The following is a 22,959-nucleotide window of genomic DNA, read 5'->3' on the forward strand; positions in this document are numbered from 1 at the left end:
ACCCTCCCATCTCACATGATTTTCTTTCACATAACATTTAAAGCACACTAGTCATAATTTCTTAATTGGAAATTAATTTGAAGAATCTTTAGGAAGGCTTCTATCCCATAAGTCCCTTAATCCCTTTTCTAAACTGATTTTTGCCCCCTGGAATAGGTTCCCTAATCTCTTGGAACATAGACTATAAATTGAAATTTTAAAAAATCTTTTGCCTTGAAAGAAACCACACATGAATTCATATTAATTTTCTTTGAATGTTGCAGGCTGGGTAAATACCCTGGTTGGTGGACAGAAGGAAGGAGCTCGAGGTTTTATGTTTTTTATCATTAATGTGGACTTAACTGAGGAAGGATTATGTAAGTGTTGGTTGCCCTTGGTTTTGAATTAAAATTGAATTTTTATGGTTTTTCTTTATTTCTTCATACTGTGGATCTGTTTTATGTGGAAAAGCTATAAACACTTTAATTCATACAACTTATTCATGTATTTTTCATGTGTTACTTGGCATTTGTTTTGTGAATGAGTTTTCCCCCTTAACAATTGATCATTATGTTGCACTTGTAAAATGTGTACTTGGCTTTTCATTTGCTCATTTCCTACCCCAAAACCCTTCTGTCGCATATCCCTGAGCCCAGAGGGCCATGTGTGGGTCACCTAAAAACAGTCAGGGAGGTGAGGACTCTGTTTTCTTAGAGGAACCATCTTTCACTTACCTGACTTTCCCTTAGAAGTGAGCTCACTGCTTTGAAGGATTCAAGGACTGAATGGTTTTTAAGTGTGCCCCTTTTTTCCAGTACATGTTGAAGATATAATTTTGCACATGTTTCAATACATTCAGAAGTTACGTGCAGAAGGACCTCAAGAATGGGTTTTCCAAGAGTGCAAGGTACTTTTGTTTCACCAAAATTTTTCTTAAGGAATCTATTTTTCAAAAACAAATATATGTGAATTAATTTAAATTTAAGGCCCATTTAAAGATTTTTTTCCTCATTAAAGTCTAAAATTTTGCAATGCATTGTAATATTAGTTAAGACTTAGTTGCACTAGTCCGATTTGCCACATGGGCACAATTAAGGGTAAGGCATTATGTAGCCTTCTTTAGGAGGGAAAAGGAAAGAAAATGGATTGCTTTTCTATCCCTTAGAAGAAAACCAACAGTTCGTTAAGCTGGTATTTTTCAGGACTTATGTTACTCCCTGCCTGAAGCTGCATGAAGTCTGTCATTTCCAGATCTGGTAATAAAAATCTGTAGCATACTCAAAAGAAATAGTGAATTGTTTTATGTATGATTGTGTTCTTAAAAGTGATTTTATTATTGTATGTATGGAAAAACCTAGCTATTCTTTTTTTTTAATTTATTTTACATTAAACAAAAGATGTTTTCTTTTGAAAGTTTTTTTTTTTTAATACATATATACTTTGTATTTAGGCCTATCAAGGTTTGAAAACATATTTTAGGTTGAAAAACATCCTCTTTAGGTAAAAGTTTAAAAAGTTTTAATCTGGCTGCGGTTCTTTGACCAGGTCACCAAAATCATCATCTATTAAATAGTTGTATTGCGCAAGGTTCTTTTGCAGTTTCTCTAATTCTTTGAGTAATAATTCTAAAAATTGAAGCTATAGAATTATATCTATTTTACCTATTGTTCACCTATTTTACTTTGATTTTAAGTCTAAATTGATGGGTTGAGTTGATACACATTAAGAAGTTTTCTTTCCATATTCTATGCATTTCTAAATTAAGCATAGCTATTTTTTCAGAAAGTGTGATAAAGTTAAATGCTGAGTAGAAAGTTTATGGTTCAACTGAAACACAAAAAGTATCTAAATAATAGCTGACTTTTATTCACTTTCTATTTTAGGACTTGAATGCTGTTGCTTTTAGGTTTAAAGATAAAGAGAGGCCACGAGGCTATACATCTAAAATTGCAGGAATATTGCATGTAAGTTTTTTGTTATTTTCCTTTTTATATTAGTGTATACAATATCTCAAATAGTGCATAGAACTTTAGACATAATAGCAGTGAGGCAAACTAATGACCAGATATGTAGATCATCTACTTTCTTCCATTTCCTTTGTTACCACTCTAGTCTAAGCTACCATAGTTTTTTCTTACCTGGACTGCCATGGGCTCTTACCTGGAGCCTTGTTCACCGTCTTGTTCTCCACTGTGGGTTTTTTCCTATAACCTTGGTGATCTTTCCAAAACTAAAATCAGATTGTTTCCCTCCTCTATTTAAAGTCTTCTAAAATTTTCCATCAGAATTGACATAAAATTCAAATTTTTCTTTGGCCTGTAAGATGGTCTGGCCAATATAACTAGAGTGAATGGGAATAGGACAGGTGGGACGGAGAGTGGTATAGAATGTGGCCACACAGGGCATGTGTGAAGCCCTGGGTTTGATCCTCAGCACCACAGATAAACAAATAAATAAAGGTCCATTAACAACTAAAAAAAATACGTTTAAAAATATTGTATCAATATATTTAAACTGTATCAGCATTTCACTATCAAATTTTCTTCATTACCAAGTACTGTACTCACATTTTTCCTTAAAAGAAATGTGATTTTGCTATCTACACTGAGAGTATATTTGGAGATCAAAAGTGTATTGGAGCTGGGCTTGATGGTATATACCTGTAATCCCCATAACTTGCGAGAGTGAAGCAGGAGGATCTTGAGTTTAAAGCCATCCTCAGCAACTTCACAAGGTCCTAAGCAACTTAGCAAGACTCTGTATCTAAATAAAATATTAAAAAGGGCTGGGTATGTAGCTCAGTGGTTAAGCACCTCTGGGTTCAATCCCCAGTACCAAAAAATAAAAAATAAAAAAAAGTGTATTTGGCAGAATCATCACACAGTATGAGCCTACTTAAAGATGTGTTAGGTAGAATTTGTATGTAGCTCAGTGGTAGAGCATTTGCCTAACATGCTCAGGGCCCTGGGTTTGATCCCCAGCACTGCAAAGGAGTGAAAAAAAAAAAGTGAAGGAAAAGGATTCAAGAATACAGATTTTTTTCCAGTACAGTAAAATTTAACTTAAGAAAGGGATGTGGGGGGTGAAATAATGGATTTAATATACTAGAGATCTGTTTGCTTTAATAAATGAAGCTCTATGGTAGCTTTACAAATTTTTATTTATTTACATTTTCCTTTTTCAAAGTATTATCCCCTAGAAGAAGTACTCACAGCTGAATATTTACTGGAAGAATTTAGACCTGACTTAATAGAGATGGTTCTTGATAAGCTCAGACCAGAAAATGTCCGGTGAGTCACCTACAAATTTTACTATTACATTAAAAATTTTCAATAATGATTAGAATCTGAAAATTTGAAATGGTGAATGAAATACTTTCAAACATTTTATCAAGCATGATTACAGAAGTTGTTGAGAATAGCATTATGAACCAACACCAAGATTCAGCAATTACATGGCCTATCTTTTTGTCTGTTCCCACCCTTTTTAATTCATCATCCTGATTTCTAAAAAGTTGAAGTAAAAAGCAATCATGATTGTATTATAATGAGTGAAATATAATAAATTTTCTTAGCTTGTCTTCTTTTTTATTTAAGTGACGAAGTATTAGCTCACCTATATTATATGGCTTTTATAAATAAGTGAGGGCGCCTTTTTCTTTTCTTTTCTTTTTTTGGGGGGTACCTGGGATTGAACCCAAAGTGCCTAACCACTGGGCCACATCCCCAGCCCTTTTTTACATTTTATTTAAAAACAGGGTTTTGCTAAGTTGTTGAGGATGGCTTTAAACTCAAGATCCTCCTGCTTCAATCTCCCAAACTGCTGGGATTACAAGTATGCACCACCACCCCCAGGTGGCACCTCTTTTTTTCAAGGTAAAGTAAGGATTACAATCCCAGAATCCTTTTGACTAGTGAATAACCAGGAAATCAAAAATTCAAGATTTTATATTAGCAGCATTTTTGCTATAGAGAGATTATTATTCCCCAAAGAGCTTGTGGGCTACCACATATTTCTGCCTTAAAATTGAATTTCATGTATACAGTCTAAAGTTAAGTGATGGATATGACATAGAGGAAAACAAACCAAATTCAAACTCAGTTTCTCCTATACTTCCACTCAACATACACTATGACACCAGGTATGTGGGAGTCTTACGCTCACCCACCAAGCAAAGAGTGCTACAGCAGTAAACACCAGCAATATAGCGCAGATCTGACATGACCTGAAGCTGGATTTAGTTAAATACTTTATTTAATAGTAGAGTATTTCAGTAAGTACAGATAATTATTAAACTTAGAATTTTTAATTTGTAATAAGATTTCTTGATTTCCTAGTTTAAAAAATACAGTAAGCATCAAAATTTACAAATCTTCTTCAGTGAACCAGGCACACATCTGTAATCCCTGTGATTTAGGAGGCTGAGACAGGAGGATCACAAGTTCTGGGCCAGCCTGGACAACCTAGTGAAACTGAGTCAAAATAAAAGCAAAAATGTTTGGGCATATAGTTCAGTGGTAGAACTTCCCTGGGTTCAATCCACAGTCCACTGCCCAAAAAAATAAAAATAAAACCCAAAAACTTTCTTAATGATAATAACTGATGATTGTATAGAAATTAAATCTCTTATTTCACGTACCCAGTAACAATAAGTTACAGTAGGTCTCACAGTCATTCTTGTTGCCAGTATTTTAATTACATATTTGTTGCCTAATCCTTAATTAATCAAGACTTGATTACAGTATGGAAAATCCTATTGAAGAACTAGTAAAAGTTACTGAAAGATAAAGCTAATCTTTTTTTGTTTTGTTTTCCTTCTACTGGGGATTAAAACCAGAGGCAGTATACCACCAAGCTACATCCCTATCCCTGATAGTCTCACTAAGTTGCTCAGGCTGGCCTTGAACTTGTGATCCTCCTGCCTCAGCCTTCCAAACTACTGGGATTATAGGTGTGTGTCACTGGCCATTTATTAGTTCTTTAACCCTCAGCTACTTTTCCTCCTTCTCTTCATTAATACCCAAACTTTTCTCATCTTTGTAATGGACATTTGGTTCAGCCACCAGGCTGGTCCAGACTACTGACAGCAATACTGGTATAGCAAGTGCCTCCCCTTGGTCCTCTTCCATATAGGACAGAGTTACATAGGTGCAGAATCAGTGGGCTGTGCTGATCACTAGACAAAATGATGGCATTTACTTTTAGTGCTGACTTTTCTTAACATAGTAAAGACACAGTTCTACCTCATTAGGCCTTTAGGAATTCTGACATAGAGATTTAATGGTATAATAAACAGTTTCTTGCATTCCTGTTTCTAGCATTTGGGGTTATAGCCCTGGTCCTGCAACCACTGTATTAGATGGAAGTGGGGGAACAGAGTATATGGGGAAGGAAAAAAAAGTCATTATACCAAGAATTGTATGGTCATACCAACCCTTCACCAGCCCCTCTTCCCAGATCTAATAAAATGGAGAAATATCTAGTAGTGGAGACACTTCTTTAGTACACCACTCATGTTGAGGGTGTATACACACTCATAAAGGCACATAAGCCAACCCTTAAGGCCTGTATCTCCTCCTATTTTAGACAACCAACCTTTCTTTCAGTTGTCTGTTATATATATATTTTTTATTAAACTATTTCTCTGTGAAGGAAATTTTTTTTTTGTTCATAGTTGGACATCACAGTCTGCACAGTGTGTTTCTTAGTCTGAGAAAATGAAGTTCTGCCATCCAAATTCTTCTCCCATTCTGGTTCTTCTGAGGCATTGCATGTTCCATCAGATATGAAGCACAGTCCAGAGTTAGTGTTTATTCCAGTAAGACCCATTTTTAGCCTTCTCCCTGCCTCCAGGGCTATCCGTACCATTCTCACTTGCCAGCTATGTTCAGGGGCTTCCCACCAGAGAATCTGCCACACAGCCATTGGCAATCTCTCTTTTGCTGGCAGGCAGTATAGTTTCCTTTTCGGAATTTTGTTCTACAAAGTGTGCCCGAGGAACATGTGTAGATTCAGTCCATCTCTGAATTGTTTAGTACCCCATGTCCATGGGCCCAGATGGTCATCCTAGGTGACACTTGGAAATATCTGCTTGTCATTTCCAGTTGCTTTCTGAACCTGGAAAGGAATTTTTCTGATGGACATCAGAATGCCCTACTTTAATGAGTCCCTCAAGTTTCTACCCGGCCAAAGCCATACAACATCCCTTTAATAGGCCAGGTTTCCATTACCCTCCTGTGTGAGCATATAATCCAGGTCTTTGGCCATTGTAAAAAAGCCAGTTAAAAAAAAAAAAAACACAGGGGCTTTTACCACTGTTTAGTCCTTCAGCATGCAGTTTAGCCCACAAAACTGATTTGTTTTTACCTTCTTCGAGTGGCATCCTTCCCCAAAAAGAACTCTCTTCACAGTAGAATGAATTGGACATAACTTTCCTCTGTTCATATATGAATACACCACTAGTGAAACTCCATATCACATATATCCACAAGAATGAGACCTTAATTAGAATAAGGTATACTCCATGTATGTATAATATGTCAAAATATATTGTCATGTACATTTAAAAAGAACAAATTTTTTAAAAAAGAAAGAATGTTCTTCATTCACCTTGAAACTAACACCTATACACTGGGCACCTCTTTGTCAGTCAATCAAGAACTGTTTTAGGACACCGTCTAAGTGTCATAGAATCCAGCTGCTTCTCACTCAGTTTCAGAGTCAGTCCTGGGCAGAAGGGGCTTTCTTCTGCCTTTGAGTGTCTCCTTGTATTCTTCAGGTGACATGATTCTGTATGAATCATTTCCATTTTATTGTGGCACTTTTCTGGGGAATGCTCTGCCATCAGAATGTTTGTGGGTATTTCAGGTTTCAGGATTATTTTATGTCCTTAATTCATTGAGACAGTCTCAATATTTCATTGTAAACTACTGAATGCCTTTCAAGTGGAAATTCTCTAGTTCAAAGTCCCAGGTGTTATCATGGAGAGGACCGTTTATTGGGTTTTATTCTGAGCCCCAGGCTTCATTCCACATAGGGCTATCAAAGAATTTGTCCATACTAGCACTTCAACTTCTTTTTTGAACTGTGTGTGGATTTGGGCCATCTTAGTTTCCACTTAGCATGTGTAATTAATATTGCTTAAAGGGGGCTTCTATTTTATATACTTAGTAAGCAAAGTTTTCCCCAGCCAGGCATAATATCCATTCCCATAAAACATTTACGTAAAGGAGACACACTTTCTTGATATAAAGTCTATTTAAGAATTGCAACTTTTGTAATCTTATCAACCCTTACATTTTTATGTTTTAATCCCAGAAACTCTTCTCCACCTCTAGATCATTTTACTCTCTCTTGCACAAAAGGCTTTGGGTCCTTGGCAAAAGATTGAACCAAGAGACCTTGGCCCTTTCCTTAATCTTTTTTTTTTTTTTTAAATATTTATTTTTAAGTTTTAGGTGGACACAATATCTTTATTTTACATTTATGTGGTGCTGAGGATTGAACCCAGTTCCTAGTGCATGCTAGGTGAGCATTCTACCACTGAGCCACAACTCCAGTCCCCTTTTCTTAATCTTTATCTTAATTAATTTGCCTGACATTGCCCAGGTAATTTCAGAATATATCTGTCATTGTAATACCTGCCTTCTTTTTTGTTTGTTTGTTTGTTTTAATATTTATCTTTTAGTTGTAGTTGAACACAATACCTTTATTTTATTTATTTATTTTTTTATGTGGTGCTGAGGATCAAACCCAGGGTTTTGCATGTGCTAGGTGAGCGCTCAACCACTGAGCCACAACCCCAGCCCATAATACCTGCATTCTGACTGAATTCCTCCAAGTTGGGATAACACAACAAACTTGTATACAGTCCTTTAACATTGGGAGACCATCAGGGGCTCCCTTCAGTTCATCCATTCTTCAGTAGGACCATATTAAAACCTGTGCTTTGCGGGTGTGGTGGCACAGGCCTGTAATCCCAGCTGCTGGGGAGGCTGAGGCAGGAGGATCACAAGTTTAAAGCCAGCCTCAGCAATGGTGAGGTGTTAAGCAACTCAATGAGACCCTGTTTCTAAGTAAAATACAAAATAGAGCTTGGGATGTGGCTCAGTGGTTGAGTGCCCCTGAGTTCAATCCCGAGTACAAAAAGTAAAATAAAACCTGCATTTTAACCCCATCAGTGTCATTTTTTTCTCCCACTCTTTTTTTTTTTTTTTTTTGTTGAGGGCACCAAGGATTAATATGGGAAGGAAGAGTTTTAAGTGTAATAATAGAACTCAGTAGATGATCTGTAATCTTATTTCCAATGACTAGTTTTGTGGTTTTGTCACCTGCTAGTCATGAAATTTTGAATAGATCACCTGTTTTCTTCAATCCAGGGTTTATTAAATTACTAATGTGAAACTCAGGTTCAGAGTCCTGTAAAGGAGACTTATGAAAAGTTAACTCAATATAATGTTATGAACGCTGGCTCTCACTTAATTTTCTTGAACCTGCAAAATGGGGATAATATTTTTATCTTTTGTGTCATGCAAAATTATTTACCAAATTTTAAAGGTATTATTCAAATACAAGCTATTTTATATTATATCATGCAATAAAAATGTGCTTTTTTGCAAGGAAAGAATTATTTATTTGGGTGCTAGAGATTAAACCCACAGCCTCTTGATACTAAATACTGAGCTACACCTCCATTCCACCAAAAGTCATGATTTAAATCATGTCCTAGACTTAGTAATTTGACCCAGTAACTCTTTGTAGGAGTGAATTTGCTGGAGTATACATTTTACTTTTGTTTAAATTGCATGTTCTAAATTTGATGGCAAAGTTCAAAGCCAGCCTGGACGATTTAGTGAGACCTGTCTCAAAAGAAAAAAATGTTTTACCAAAGGATTGGGGATGTAGCTAAGTGGTAGAGTGCTGGCCTAGCATGTGTGAGATCCTGGGTTTGATTCTTAGCACCATCAACAAATAAACAAACTGAAGAATAAATAAAATTAATTAAAAATAATGAGTAAGCCAGACATTATTTAAAAATGAATAAATAAATAAAATTAATTCCTCCAAGAACAGGGAAATCTATTAAATACCAAGGTGTCCAGTTCCATTTCTCCAGTTCAAATTTTTGGAAAAAAAATTTTACCTAATCAAAGGGATTTGCAGTATTGTTACCCTCTTTCCTTGATCTATCATTTGGTGCCTGTTTTATCATATTAAGTCTACAAGTACACAGAGAGTACTAGGGATTGAATCTGGGGTGTTTCATCATGGAGCTACATCCTCAGCCATTTTTACTGGTTTTTTTTTTTTTTTTTTAGAGCATTATAGTTATACACAGTAGTTGGGTTCGTTTCAAAAAATCCTTACATGTATGGAATTCAATTTCAGTTCACATTTCTCACCTTTTCCCTCCATTCCTCCCCTTCCACCATTTTCCTTCCTCTACTCTACTGATATTCATTTCACTCATTTATTTATTTTTGATTTGTTCTTTCTACTTATACGTCAAGGTAAAATTTCCTGTGGCATATTTATGTACGAACATAACATGATAATTTTTTTAAAAAAATTTTTTATTCTAATTTGTTATATATGACAGAATGCATTACAACTCATTACATATATAGAGCACAATTTTTCATATCTTTGGTTATATACAAAGTATATTCACACCATTCGTGTCTTTATACATGCACTTAGGGTAATGATGTCTATATCATTTCACCATCTTTTTTACCCCCTTGCCCCTTCTCTCTCTTTTGCCCTATCTAGAGCTCGTCTAATCTTCCCATGTTCCCCTTCCCAACCCCACTATGAATCAGCTTCCTTTCAGAGAAAACATTTGGCATTTAGTTTTTTGGGATGGACTAACTTCACTTAGCATTATATTCTCCAACTCCATTTGTTTACATGCAAATGCCATGATTTTATTCTCTTTTATTGTTGAGTAATATTCAATTATATATATGTACCACATTTTCTTTATCCATTCATCTACTGAAGGGCATCTAGGTTGGTCCCACAGTTTAGCTATTGTGAATTGTGCTGCAATAAACATTGATGTGGCTGTGTCCCTGTTGTATACTGTTTTTAAGTCCTTTGGGTATAGAACGAGGAGTGGAATAACTGGGTCAAAAGGTGGTTCCATTCCCATTTACTGGTTTATTTTGAAACAGAGTCTCACTAAATTGCTGAGGCTGTCCTCAAACTTGCAATCATCCTGCCTTATCTCTTGAGTTACTGGGCTTAGAAGCATGTGCCATCACACCAGCTAGCAGGAGAGTCTTTACAACATGACTATAAATAAAGTTCCATTTTGAGGAAAGGAGTTATTCTTGGTAAATCCACTCAAGTCCTGCTAATAACTGTCTTCTTTTTTTTTTAAGAGAGATGTGTGAGAGAGAGAATTTTAATATTTATTTTTTAGTGTTTGGCGGACACAACATCTTTGTTTGTATGTGGTGCTGAGGATCGAACCCGGGACGCACGCATGCCAGGGGAGTGCACTACCGCTTGAGCCACATCCCCAGCCCTAATAACTGTCTTCTTATCTTAAAATTTAATAGTCTGGCTGTTGAATGTAGGATTCCATCACAATCCAATGCCTAATCCGTGGTATTCAAACTCTTACCTTTTGGAAAATGAAAGCCTTTGCCCATCTCTAGCCTTCTGTCTTTTTTCCTATCTTCCAGCATTTCTAAAAGATGATGGATAGTGATTTTCTTAGAATTTTTTAGTTGCCTAAGCATCAGAGAATATGACTTATATGCTTTGAAATGTGATATCATTTGAATTACTTGGCTTACTTATCCTGGATTTTACCTTTTTTCACTTTAGTCTACTTTTACAGTTTAAAGACCCATGCTTTCTTAAAGACAATATAAATAAGGAGTGTAGTCCTATCATATACTAACAGGAGATCAGCTCATCACATTTTGCTTTCAGTCATGTATCCTATTGATTGTGGTTTCTTTCAGATAGTAACTGTATTTTTATCTTTCCCAAAATTTAAGCTGGTTAGGGCTCAATAAAAGTTGATTGAATTTTTTAAGCTTTTAGCCCAACCTTTCTTGATTTGTTCCTCCTTGACTCTTTCTTACTTTAAGAAACTTTAAAAATGGTCTTTAGTATTTTTCATGGCCTTAATTTCTTCAGCTCTAAAGCCTTCTTTTAAGTTTGATTTTAAATTTCATCAGTATTGTTGAGTTCCCCCACTTCCCCTACACACACATCTTTTTTCTTCTACTAGGTTTCTTTAACCTAATGTGAGGGATTGAGGGCGTCACTCACTGGACTTAGTGTGTGAAAGACCTTTGATCTGCAGCATTACCTCCCAATTTTTTTTTAATTTGAAATGATTTTGTAGGATTCTATTAGTGGGAGGATAGAGTTTATCTAATTTGAATCTATTTAAAAAGTCATGAAACTGAAGCCCAGAGAGGCTAACTGACTTGCCTGATTTAGATATTTTAATAGATCTTAACTGAGATTTTGGTAAGGTCTCAAGAAAGTGAGTCAGAGTATCTACCAGAATTCAAGTCTCTGATTGCCAGGTCTGTGCCCTTTCCACTGATCCTGTTTGAATTTATCACAGTTACCTATGAGACCTGTTCTCATTCGTTGGCTGTCTTCCTCTTTTTCTCTCAGGGACTTTTTGCAAAAATCTCAAGAGGCCATTCTCTGAGAACTGCAGTTTAAATGTGCTGACTTGAAGTCAACAGTCAGCATTCATTTTAGGCTGACGTTTTCTTGTCTTACTCTTTAAATTTTCAATATGAAAAGAAATGGTCATTTTTCTGTCACCTTTCCAAGGATCATGTCAGTTTTTCCTTCCCCCATGTGTAAAAAGAGCCTGTCATCAGAACAATTTTTTAGGCTTTTAAGAGATGGTGTGTAATACAGCTGTCTTCAGTATACTTCAAGTAATGTGAGTTGCCTTTTTTTCCCCTTTTCTCTGAATTTAAGTGTTCTTTCGTGTACTTCCACACTTCACTTCATAGATCTTTATATGGATCTGACTTGTGTATAAGCTTATCTCTACTGTCATTCCCTTCCCCAACCTTTATTTATTTATTTTTAGTATATATATCCTTCCATTGTATATTTCAGTTTTGAAATTCTTAATAATATACAAACTTATGGTCTACGAAGTTGTCTCTTTTTGTTAGTCTAATATTTAATATGTGCCTAGTTTGAGGAACTATGTTTTTATTTTCCCTCCCTCCTTCCCTCCCTCTCTCTCCTTCCTTCCCTCCCTCCCTCCCAGGGGCACTTTAACCACTGAGGTACATCCCTACCCTTTATTATTTTTTACTTTGAGACAGGGCCTTGCTAAGTTGATCCTCCTACCTCAGCCTCCTGAGACACTGGGATTAAGGCATGCGCCTCTGTGCCTAATTGAACTGTTTTTCTACTTATTTACTTTTTTATGATATTTCAAAAGTTACCCATGTACTTACTTTTTACTTGGTATGGAATTATCTAAATCCCTAAGAATTACACCTGACAAATCTCTCTTCTTCTCTTTTTTTTTGACCTGAGCATTACTGGATGGGCTTCAGTATTTGTTTCTCTCTGTGTCATATAGTCTTCTCCAGAGCATTGGACTTGGCAGCGTTTCCTGAACTTTTTTTACTATCTCTCTGAAATGAGTTTAAAGTTTTATTTCAGAGGGCAGGTTCACTGCCAAATGAATGTGTCAATCTTTGTTAACTTGTGTTCATTTTCCTATCCATTATTCTGGTGCCGGTGGTTATCATCCAGAGAAACCAAAGCCACCCATGTAATGAACTCTTCCAAAATCTGTCATCTCATAGAAGAGAAAAATGGGAATATACATTTCAACCAGGTTCTTCTACTTCCTACATATGTTCTTTTTTTAATCCTTTTTTTTTTAATTTTAATATTTAATTTTTTTAGTTTTCGGCGGACAAAACATCTTTGTTTGTATGTGGTGCTGAGGATTGAACCCGGGCCGCACGCATGCCAGGCGAGCGCGCTACCGCTTGAGCCACATCCCCAGCCCCTTTTTAAACCATTTTTTAAAAATATTTATTTTTTAGTTTAGTTGGACACAATACCTTTGTTTATTTATTTATTTTAATGTGGTGCTCAGGATTGAACCCAGTGCCCCACACGTGCGAGGTAAGTGATCTACCGCTGAGCTGTAACCCCAGCCCCCTACATATGTTCTTTAGTGGTCTTGAGAATCAATCTACTCATTCTTTGAAAGATTCAAACAGTTGAATCTTTGAGAGATTCAGCTGTTTCTAAGGCCATCTCAGTAGGCTCTGTCATGTATTGAATGCTCTTAAGAAACAGATCGCACCCTTCGATTGACCAGGTGAGTTCTATATATACCCCACAAAAGGTATTCTGGAACTATCAACACACATCACTTCTTCTGGAAATAATGACAGAACTGTTTCATCTGCTAAACCCTTGGATTCCTCCTATGTTTCTATGGAATATATTTCTCCTTTTTTAGCATGTTTTCTAGAACTTGTAGTGGTCACGGCAGGTAAATCAGACAAGGAACAGTAGGACCTGCAAGATGAGTCAGCCATATTGACAACCAAGTGAGTGAGATTGCTTAGTATTTCCACCCAAAAGCAGGTGATAAGATTAAGTCCAGTCAGCCAGGTAGAGCATCTTGTCTAGAATAAATAACAAAAAAACAAAGTAGTTCAGACAACTAGACGTTACAGCTTGGAATGTCCAAAAAGGGTCCAAGGTTTGGAACACAGAGATCGGGACTCTAAAAATGGGTGTGTATTCAGTAGAGAGGTGTTTTGATTGCATATACTAAGCTTTGGGCTTCGAGGCCAACATTCAGAGGCTAGAACCAACATCTAGGAGGACAGGTACAAGCAAGTACAGACATGGATCTAGTAGCAGAATTGCTTGACATGGTGGTGTACTTCTGTAATCTCAGCCACTTAGGAGGATTGCAAGTCAAGTCCAGCCTTGGCAACTTGACAAGACCTAGTCTCAAAATTTAAAAAAAAAAAGGGGGTTGGGGATGTAGCCCAGTAACAAAGTTCCCTTGGGTTCAGTCCCCAGTATTAAGAAAAAAAAAAAGCAGGAGTTGGGGATAAGCAGAACCAATAACAGGGGAACTGATTTCACACCAAGCCATCCAAGTGAACTAGCTAGAATTTTTTGATCACAGAATTCAAAATAGACTTGATCCCAGCCTTGGGTTGAGTCTGCTAATGGCTGTAATGATTCCACCTTAATTAATTAAGAGACAGCACAGGCAGAAAGAAATGTCCCTGTTGTTGTTCCCTGGGAGATCTTATAAAGTTCCTCTGATAAAGAGCTTCTTTTGCTCCTCTGTTCTTAAAATCTTCTGTTCATTTACCTTTTGACATTGTTTTACCTCGACCTTCCCTTCTTGAGTCTTTTTTTTTTTATCTTTTTTTTTAATTCCCATTTGACTTATTTTCTGAACCATTTCTGCTCTCTTAAAAAAGCTTTTAGGCTGATACAGTGGTACACACCTGTAATCCCAGTGACTGGGGAGGCTGAGGTAGGAGAATCCCAAGTTCAAGGCCAGCTGCAGCAATTTAGTGAGACCCTGTTCCAAAATAAAAAAGAAAAAATAAAATAAAAAGGGCTGGGTATGTAGCCCAGTGGTAAAGTACCCCTAATTTTATCTCCCAGTATCCCCCACCAAAAAAAAAGCTTTTATAAACCAAAAAATAGGCAATTTTTGGTCTTGTCCCCTTCTTCTCTAGCAGCAGAAAAGACAAAGGGCATATAGTGAATATATTTGATGCTGGTCTGTGGCAAGAAAAAATCAAACAAACAAATTTAGCAAGTAATTATAAAGGTTCCTTTGGTGTGTCTCATCTCTGGATGAGTCATCGGGTTTTCTTGGCCATTCCTCTTAATCCTGAGCCTGAGCCGCTCTTGGGAAAGAGTGCTGTTTTGTTTGGACTATTACCAATACGCTTGTTCTATCTTTTTCCTTTGCTACTCTTTTTAAATTAGTCAATAGCATTCCTATAAGAATATCTGCTGTAAGCACTTTTTCACACTAAAAATAATGGGCTATAACCAAAGGATAATAGCAACTATAATCAGAAACCTGACACATATTACCTGTTTAGACTAAACTTTACAGGATTTGTTGGATCTTAAGAGACCCATCACATTATTGGATGTTTACATTTCCTTGAATAAGATTCTATAAATTTGTGTATACAGTTAAATGAGTTTACAGGTTTTTTCTATTTGTTTTTTCCATCTATCTCTAGGGTTGCAATAGTTTCCAAATCTTTTGAAGGAAAAACTGATCGCACAGAAGAATGGTATGGGACCCAGTACAAACAGGAAGCTATACCAGATGAAGTCATTAAGGTAGGGTGAACACACTTATAAATAAGCCTGATATGTGAGGAACCTCAAGAACATGAGCTCCCTAGATCCACCAACTCTGGGCTCTAGAACAACTCAAGGCCTAGAGTGTGGAGATCGATGGCCTTCTGTTGTCTATACTGCCCTGAGAGGAGTAAACAAGGAGCTAGAGAGGTGGAATTTATGCTTTTGCATAAAGAGATGGCTCTCTGGTCCCTTTCTTGTGTGTCTGCCAAACAAGCTGGCCTGTAAAGTGGACTCCTAATCTCATGCAGTCAAAGAGCATGGGCGTACAGGATACACAGAGAAGCACAGATAAGAAGAAAGATAAGAAGCAGTGAGGAAGTAGGGAACATGAAAAACAGATGCAGGGGCTCTGGAGGGCTCAGAAGTCTTGCTGGAACAGTGGGTAGGAGTAGTCTCTGGGATTCATACTGTAATTGCTTTATTTAGGAAGTGAATTATACCTCCTAATATATCATTGCTCTTTTTGTCCACATAGGAGAATTAGGATTTATTTCAAAACAGGTATGTTTAGATAGTATTTTATCACACTCATCATGCTAAGTGAAATAAGCCAATTCCAAAAAACTGAAGGTCGAATGGTTTCACTGATGTGTGGAAGTTAAACCACAATAAAGTGAGGGAGGAGAAGAAGAAAAGTTCAATAGGTTAGACAAAGGGGAACAAAGGAAAGGGAGAGGAATAGGAATAGGAAAGATAGTAGAATAAATCTAACATAATTTTCCAATGTACAAATATAAAAATACCTAAGTGAACCCCACCAACATGCCCACCCACAAGAATGGGGTCCTAATTAGAATAAAATGTATCCCATGCTTGTATAATTTTATCAAAATGGATTGTACTATCATGTATAACTAAGAATAACCAATAAAAAATAGAAAAACTAAAATAAAAAACAAATAAAAAAGTCCTCTTTAATCTGGCTTTCAACCCATATATGGGGGTAACCTAGCCAAAAGTGTGACTCTTATTTAAATGACCTATTGTCTCACAGTTGTGGAAGTATATCCCCTGTACAGATTATTCTTTCCTCTTTAAAGAACTAGAATAATCATGGTCTTCATGTGGACTAGTCAACTTCTTTGTGTTTCAGTCTCAGATTATTCACGGGGTATAGGAGTAATGGGGATTGAACCCAAGGCTGTGTGTATACTAGACAAGTGCCCTACTACGGAGCTACATTCCTCTAGCCCACTCAGGTTTTTCCTTAACCTCAGCTGGTCATTTTGGAGATGTGGAAGGGAAAGACAGATGAATACAAAAATCTTGATTTGTACCAGAAAGACCAACTCAAGTTTCATAAAAGCCCACAATAGGTCCCAGTTGTAGTCTTTTTATATGTGATGGAAAAGAACGCTGTGTGACATTTATCCCCTTAATATTTGTTTGGATATTGAACAAAAGCACTGTTTTAAAAACTCTTAATCAGATTCTAATTGCTTTTGTGTGTCTGTGTGTTTTATTCATCTAGAAATGGCAAAACGCTGACCTAAATGGGAAATTTAAACTTCCAACAAAGAATGAATTTATTCCTACAAATTTTGAGATTGTATCATTAGAAAAAGAAGCAACAGCATACCCTGCTCTTATTAAGGTAATGTGCTAGAACAGTATTTATTTATTTATTTAAGATGGAGTCTCACTGTGTTGTCCTGGCTTGTATTTGGTACTTAGTTGATTTGTAGAATTCACATCTTTTAGAAAATGTCACAGAAAAAAATATAAGAAATATAAGAAGGTTAAAAAAGATTCAAGCAAGGAAGCAAACAAAGCTACTAAACAGCATAGAATCTAGAGAATTGCTTTCTTTTTTAATATTTATTTTTTAGTTTTATTTTATTTATTTATTTATTTATTTTTATGTGCTGCTGAGGATCAAACCCAGAGCCTCACACACATTAGGCAAGCGTTCTACCACTGAGCCACAACCCCAGCCCAAGAATTGCTTGCTTTCTTTTTTAATAAATATTTATTATATTTTTAGGTGTAGATGGACACAATGCCTTTATTTTTATGTGGTGCTGAGGATCGAACCTGGGTCCCACCTGTGCTAGGTGAGCACTCTACCGCTAAGCCATAATCCCAGCCCCAAGAATTGTTTTCTTTACAGAAAAAAAACATCTGGGCTATAACCACAAGTCTGTCAAAAGGTACCAGCCTCGTTTCCATACCCTCTGAAGACCCAATAAGGAAGTAGGTTTATGTTGCATCATGAAAGTTAGAGATAAGAAAGAATTTCTGAAACATAGAAGAGAGCCTCCCCAAGAAAAAGCTTTGGATTTTCTCCTCTTAAAAATAATTCTCAGGGGGCTGGGATTGTGGCTCACCTAGCATGTGTGAGGCCCTGAGTTCGATCCTCAGCACCATAAACATAAAATAAAGATATTGGGTCCAACTAAAACTAAAAAGTAAAAATAAATATTTTTTTAAAATATAAATAATTCTCAGGGCTGAGGATATAGCTCAGTTGGTAGAGTGCTTGCCTCACACGCACAAGGCCCTGGGATGGATCCCCAGCACCGCACACACAAAATAATAATAATAATTCTCATTATGACACGGTGGCTATGTGATGTTAATGGTGTTATAAGTCAGTGGGAAGGGTGACTGAAAAGTGTATTTTTCCCACTTTTTCAAAATTTTCTTTTCATGTCATTGTTTCACACCTTGGATAAAGAATGTAGAAAAATGAATCAAATTATCACAGCATATTCTCTTTTCTAAACTTAAAAACTAAAAGTCATTACTGTAGATATGTATCTTTCATTGTTTTTATCTCGTCTAAATGACCTAACATTCAGATTAAATCAATGAAACAAGAATCACTGTTTAGGAACATGAAATTTAATTTATCTTGAGTAACTAGTTTATTAAGGAGACAAGTATTTATCTTTAAAAAGAGGAGAAAACATTCAAGTCATCTTTATGTGATATATATTAGGTTATACAAAGAGAAAGCTTGTTTACCTCTCCTATTTTTTATTGGTTGTCTTCTTAGGAGTGGGGATTGAACCCAGGGCCTTGTACATGCTAAATATGTGCTCTTATACCCCCAGCCTTTGGTTGTACCTCAGTAGTAGAATGCTTTTCTAGCATACATGAGGCTCTAGTATTATAAATAAAACTTAAAAAAGGAACTGGGGGCGCTGAGGTTGTGGCTCAGTGGTAAAGCCCTTGCCTAGCATGTGCGAGGCCCTGGGTTCGATCCTCAGCACCACTTAAAAATAAATAAATAAAATAAAGGTGTTATGTCCAACTACAACTAAAAATAAATATTAAAAAAGTGGGGGGGGGGGGACAGAGTGCAGTGGCCCACACCTGTAATCTCAATGACTCAGGAGGCTGAGGCAGGAGGATCACAAGTTCAAAGCCAGCCTCAGCAACTTGGCAAGACCCTGCCTCAAAAAATTAAAAGGGTTGGGGAATGTAGCTCAGTGGTTAAGCACCCTTGGGTTCAATCCCTGACACCTAAATAAATAAATAACAAAAGGACTCACGTATATTAAAAATAAATAAATAAATAAACATTTACTATGTTTATAAGTATCTGAGGGTCAGAAATCTGGAAGTTTCATAATTGTGTATTGCTTTATCCATCTGAGGTTAGAGTCAAGCTATTGGCCAGGGCTAACATCATCTGAAGACTCAGTGAGAGCTAGAGGATTCTCTTCCTAGTTCAGTTATGTGGTTGTTGGCAGCCTTAGTTCTTCCCCACATGGGTGTCTTCATAGAGTTGCTTGACATGACAACTAGCTTCTCCTGAAGTGATTGATCCAAAAGGGAAAATGAATGATTGAGATGGAAGCCAAAGTCTTCTATAATTTAATCTTGGAGGAATCATACCATCACTTCTATCATATTGCCTTACATCTTTTTGCCTCCTGTGTCCAGAAAGATGAGCACAAGATAGTTGGTATTGGCTTCTTTGCTATAGGCTTCCATCTCCCTAATCTCGTATAGGACATAGGAAGCTGATTTCTCTCTATTAAAGGAGTCAGTAGACTTCTTTCTCAAGTTTCCTGCTTTCAACAAGATCCTCTCGTTATGCTTTAAGACCATGGAATACCCACCTCCAGTACAAAACATCAGCTATTGATTGTTTCTGTCCTCCTGACAAGTGATTTAATTGAACAGTTTTGCTGAATGTGTCCCTATTTTTCTAACCAAGTTGTTTCTTCATCATAGGATACAGCTATGAGCAAACTATGGTTCAAACAAGATGATAAGTTTTTCTTGCCAAAGGCTTGTCTCAACTTTGAATTTTTCAGGTATGTAAGATGAATATAGCTATAAAGCTTCTAACAAGTTACATTTCTCTTAAGTTTTCTGTCATTTTTGATCATCTGTCTCTAAAAATAAAAAGAATTATAGTTATTTACCCTAGAAAGGGGAAGATATACTGTAAGAACCAAGATTATTAATTATTCTTCCTTTCCATTAATGAGTATACCCTTTTACTGAAATGATTTGTATTAGCTGCTTTTAAGAGGACCTTCGTAGGGCTGGGGATGTGGCTCAAGTGGTAGCACGCTCGCCTGGCATGCGTGCTGCCCGGGTTCGATCCTCAGCACCACATACAAAGATGTTGTGTCAGCCGAAAACTAAAAAAAATAAAATAAAATAAATATTAAAATTCTCTCTCTCTCTTCTCTCAATTAAAAAAAAAAAAAAAAAAAGAGGACCTTCCTAGCCTTCAGGATTTTGCAATCTGGAGAGGCTACAGACTTACCCAGAAAGTTACATAATTTGGGGTGTTTTTGTTGCTTTGGTTTTATATTTTTAGAACTTGCTCAGAAGAGGTAGTAGTTGCACAATGATCTTGAGTCCTTTCCTGTCCTTTCATTGTCTGGAGCTCTCTCTGTTCCTGGCTTGGGTACTTGTAAGTTATTTAATAAAAAGGAAGGTGTTTATTAAAATTTAGGAATAATGTTTCTGTTGTCATTTCATCTGTTTCCTTTTATTTATTTGTATAGTAAAAACATTTATTTATTTGTATAGTTGAAATTTTACTTTGTGAATCTATACTTTATAACTTTACATTTCTAAAATTCATTGCTATGAGTTTGTGAAATAAACCTATCATGTACTGATGTTTAATATAATGATCAGCTTTTTATTAGTTTTTCATTATTTGAATGGTTGGACATGAAATTAAAATGAGGTGCATTTATAAGTGTTTGGGGAAAAGAATCTGTAAAGAGAAAGTTAATATTCCATCAACAAATATGTTGAGATTGTAGGGATATACATATAAATAAAATAAAGGTGTTATGTCCAACATCAGATGCACATATTTTCTAGGATTATGCTAATATTTTAAAATTTGAAGCCAGACCTGGCTATCAAATTATGGCTTACTATTGGTCAAAAGCATTACAAAGTCTGCTTTTATTTTTTGATAGTTCAGAGTAATATTTTTGAGACTCTCAGCAGTTTTGTCACTTTTCTACTTGGCTGCTATGATTATGAGTATTTTCTTTAATTATTAATCTCTTTTGAGTGTCCTCTGGGTTGCCTAACACAATTCTTAAAAATGGAAATATCTTGTGTCTCACAAATCTACCTATCTTGGTCTGGTCTTCCTAGAGGTAATCACTGTTGGGGTTTTTTGTACACTTTAGTAGAAGTGTGTATGTGTGTGTCTGTCTATGTGTATCCTTTTCATCTTTTTCAAAAATAATAGGATTATATTCTGTGTACTTAATTACACTTTTTAAAACCTGTGGTCTGTATTTAAGTATATAGTATCTAATTACATTTTGTGTCTGTGGTACTGGGAATAGAACCGAGGGCCTGGCACATGCTAGGCAAATGCTCTACCACTGAGCTGCATCTCCAGCCTTTTTTATTTTATTTGAGGCAGAGTCTCACTTAACTGCCCTGATTGTCCTAGAATTTGCAGTCCTCCTGCTTGAGCCTCCCAGGTCACTGGGATTACAGGCCTGTGTCATCCCTTCTAGCCAAGATAATATATTTTAAAACTAACAAATGAACCAAAATTTACGTATTGCAATTGAATCATGTTGTATTTTAAGTTAGTTTAAGGCTTGCTTCAGTGCACTAGCACAGCTATTGTGGATGCAGCATTTTAAACACTTGTTAGAATCATATTCTGACCTCAGTCACATGGCTTTGAGGTCCCAGACTTGGCTTTTCTGACTTTGCAGTTCCACCTAAAAAGTGCACAGTTGCCTATGGGGCTCAGTCACAGCCTCTCTTTGATGATTTTGTTTTTCTGAATCATGTCTTAAGTTTTTGAACTGTTTCACCTAAAGAAGGAAATCTATCATTATATCATGTTTGAAAGAATTAAGTAGCAGGAGCTGAAGATGTAGTTCAGTGTTAGAGTACTGGGTTCAACCCCAGCATGGCAATAAAAAAGGAGACAATTAAAAGTGGCAGAATACTCATTTAGGTTTTCCATTTGTAAAATTTTTGAATAGCTGTAGAATATTCTCTTTGATTTTAATTTTCTAAGCGGACAAGTATTTTACCTCTATTTTTGCTTTATTATCAGCTTTGATACAATTGTTGGCTTTACTATCAATACATCATATTGTGTTATATTTATCTATATTTACTGAGCTACACATTAAGTGAAATTTTAATTGGTTACTACACAAACTGAGCAGACACCTGCCTCAAGTCTGTGACTCCCTGTTTCTTCAGCCTATAAGATTCTCCACCTGCTTCTCCAGATGTCCCCTTGGGCTTGCTCCCTTGCTTCCTGCAGGTCAAAACCTAGGTGTCAAGTTATCAGAGTGGCCTATTAACCATCTTATATAAACTCAGAGTCTTCCTTCCTGGCTGCCACCACCTTATCACTCCCTATTCCTCTTATTCAGTTTAATTTTTCTCCATAGCACTATTACCATATGTTGTATCAGGTTTGAATTTATTGTCTCCTCTGACCAGAGTGTAAGCTCTGTGAGGTCAGGGACTCTGCCTGATTTGTTCCTCCTCCATTCTCAGTGCCTGAAGAAGAGCCTGGCACTGTAGCAATATCTATGTATTGAATGAATTAATTTTTTACTTGCTTCTGATAAAGGTAAGCAGTGTCATAAACAAATGCATAGGTTGTTTGACTTGCATTTGAATCCCATCTCTGCTGCCACCAGCTCAGGTGACTTGACAACAAGTATGTTTCCTATCTGGGAAATGAAGATTTTCTAATCTGGGAAATAAAGATTAGTTGATCTCCAGTTCTGTTTAGCTTTTGTATTCTATGATTATTTCTTCTCTTTCTCACTTAAATATTTTCCTATTTTAATATTTTCTCCTAATTCTAGCTCCAGTTATATGATAGAACTTGTCAATTATTCTACTGACAAGTGATTTTGGCTTTTTGATTTTGGGAAAAACTCAGGAATTAGTTTATGTTTTTACAGTTCTTCTCAGTTTTTCTCTTTTAAGTTCATATAATTATAGTATACAAATTTCTCTATCTTACATTCTTGTTGACCAAGGGTGTGACTTGCTTGGAGAGAGAGAGAGAGAGGGAACCTGCAAATGCTCTGTTAGCCTAAGGACAGGCATGTCTTGTGTCCCTTTCCCACTCTTACCTGCCTTGCATTTCTAATTTATCAGTTCTGC

General features: G+C 36.3%; 1 protein-coding gene and 1 non-coding gene across 4 annotated transcripts in view; both read left to right on the forward strand.

The window, feature by feature from the left end:
* The window catches only part of Ide (insulin degrading enzyme), a 101,905-nt gene that overhangs the window by 53,996 nt on the left and 24,950 nt on the right, over positions 1-22,959 (forward strand). For 2 of the 3 annotated variants that reach the window (XM_027939953.2, XM_071611085.1), the window contains exons 8-14: positions 264-356; positions 795-886; positions 1,863-1,943; positions 3,166-3,269; positions 15,240-15,342; positions 16,838-16,960; positions 19,552-19,634. In XM_027939953.2, the coding sequence (XP_027795754.1) occupies positions 264-356; positions 795-886; positions 1,863-1,943; positions 3,166-3,269; positions 15,240-15,342; positions 16,838-16,960; positions 19,552-19,634 (679 nt within the window). Of the gene's footprint in view, positions 1-263; positions 357-794; positions 887-1,862; positions 1,944-3,165; positions 3,270-11,711; positions 11,906-15,239; positions 15,343-16,837; positions 16,961-19,551; positions 19,635-22,959 lie in introns of those variants that run through there. The other variant, XM_071611087.1, reaches the window with a different exon arrangement.
* Trnav-aac (transfer RNA valine (anticodon AAC)) lies at positions 2,897-2,969 on the forward strand. The gene has a single exon. It is a non-coding gene; the product is annotated as a tRNA-Val (tRNA).

Source organism: Marmota flaviventris, chromosome 4 (assembly GCF_047511675.1).
Source record: "Marmota flaviventris isolate mMarFla1 chromosome 4, mMarFla1.hap1, whole genome shotgun sequence".
In the NCBI taxonomy this organism is placed as follows: Eukaryota; Metazoa; Chordata; class Mammalia; order Rodentia; family Sciuridae; genus Marmota; species Marmota flaviventris.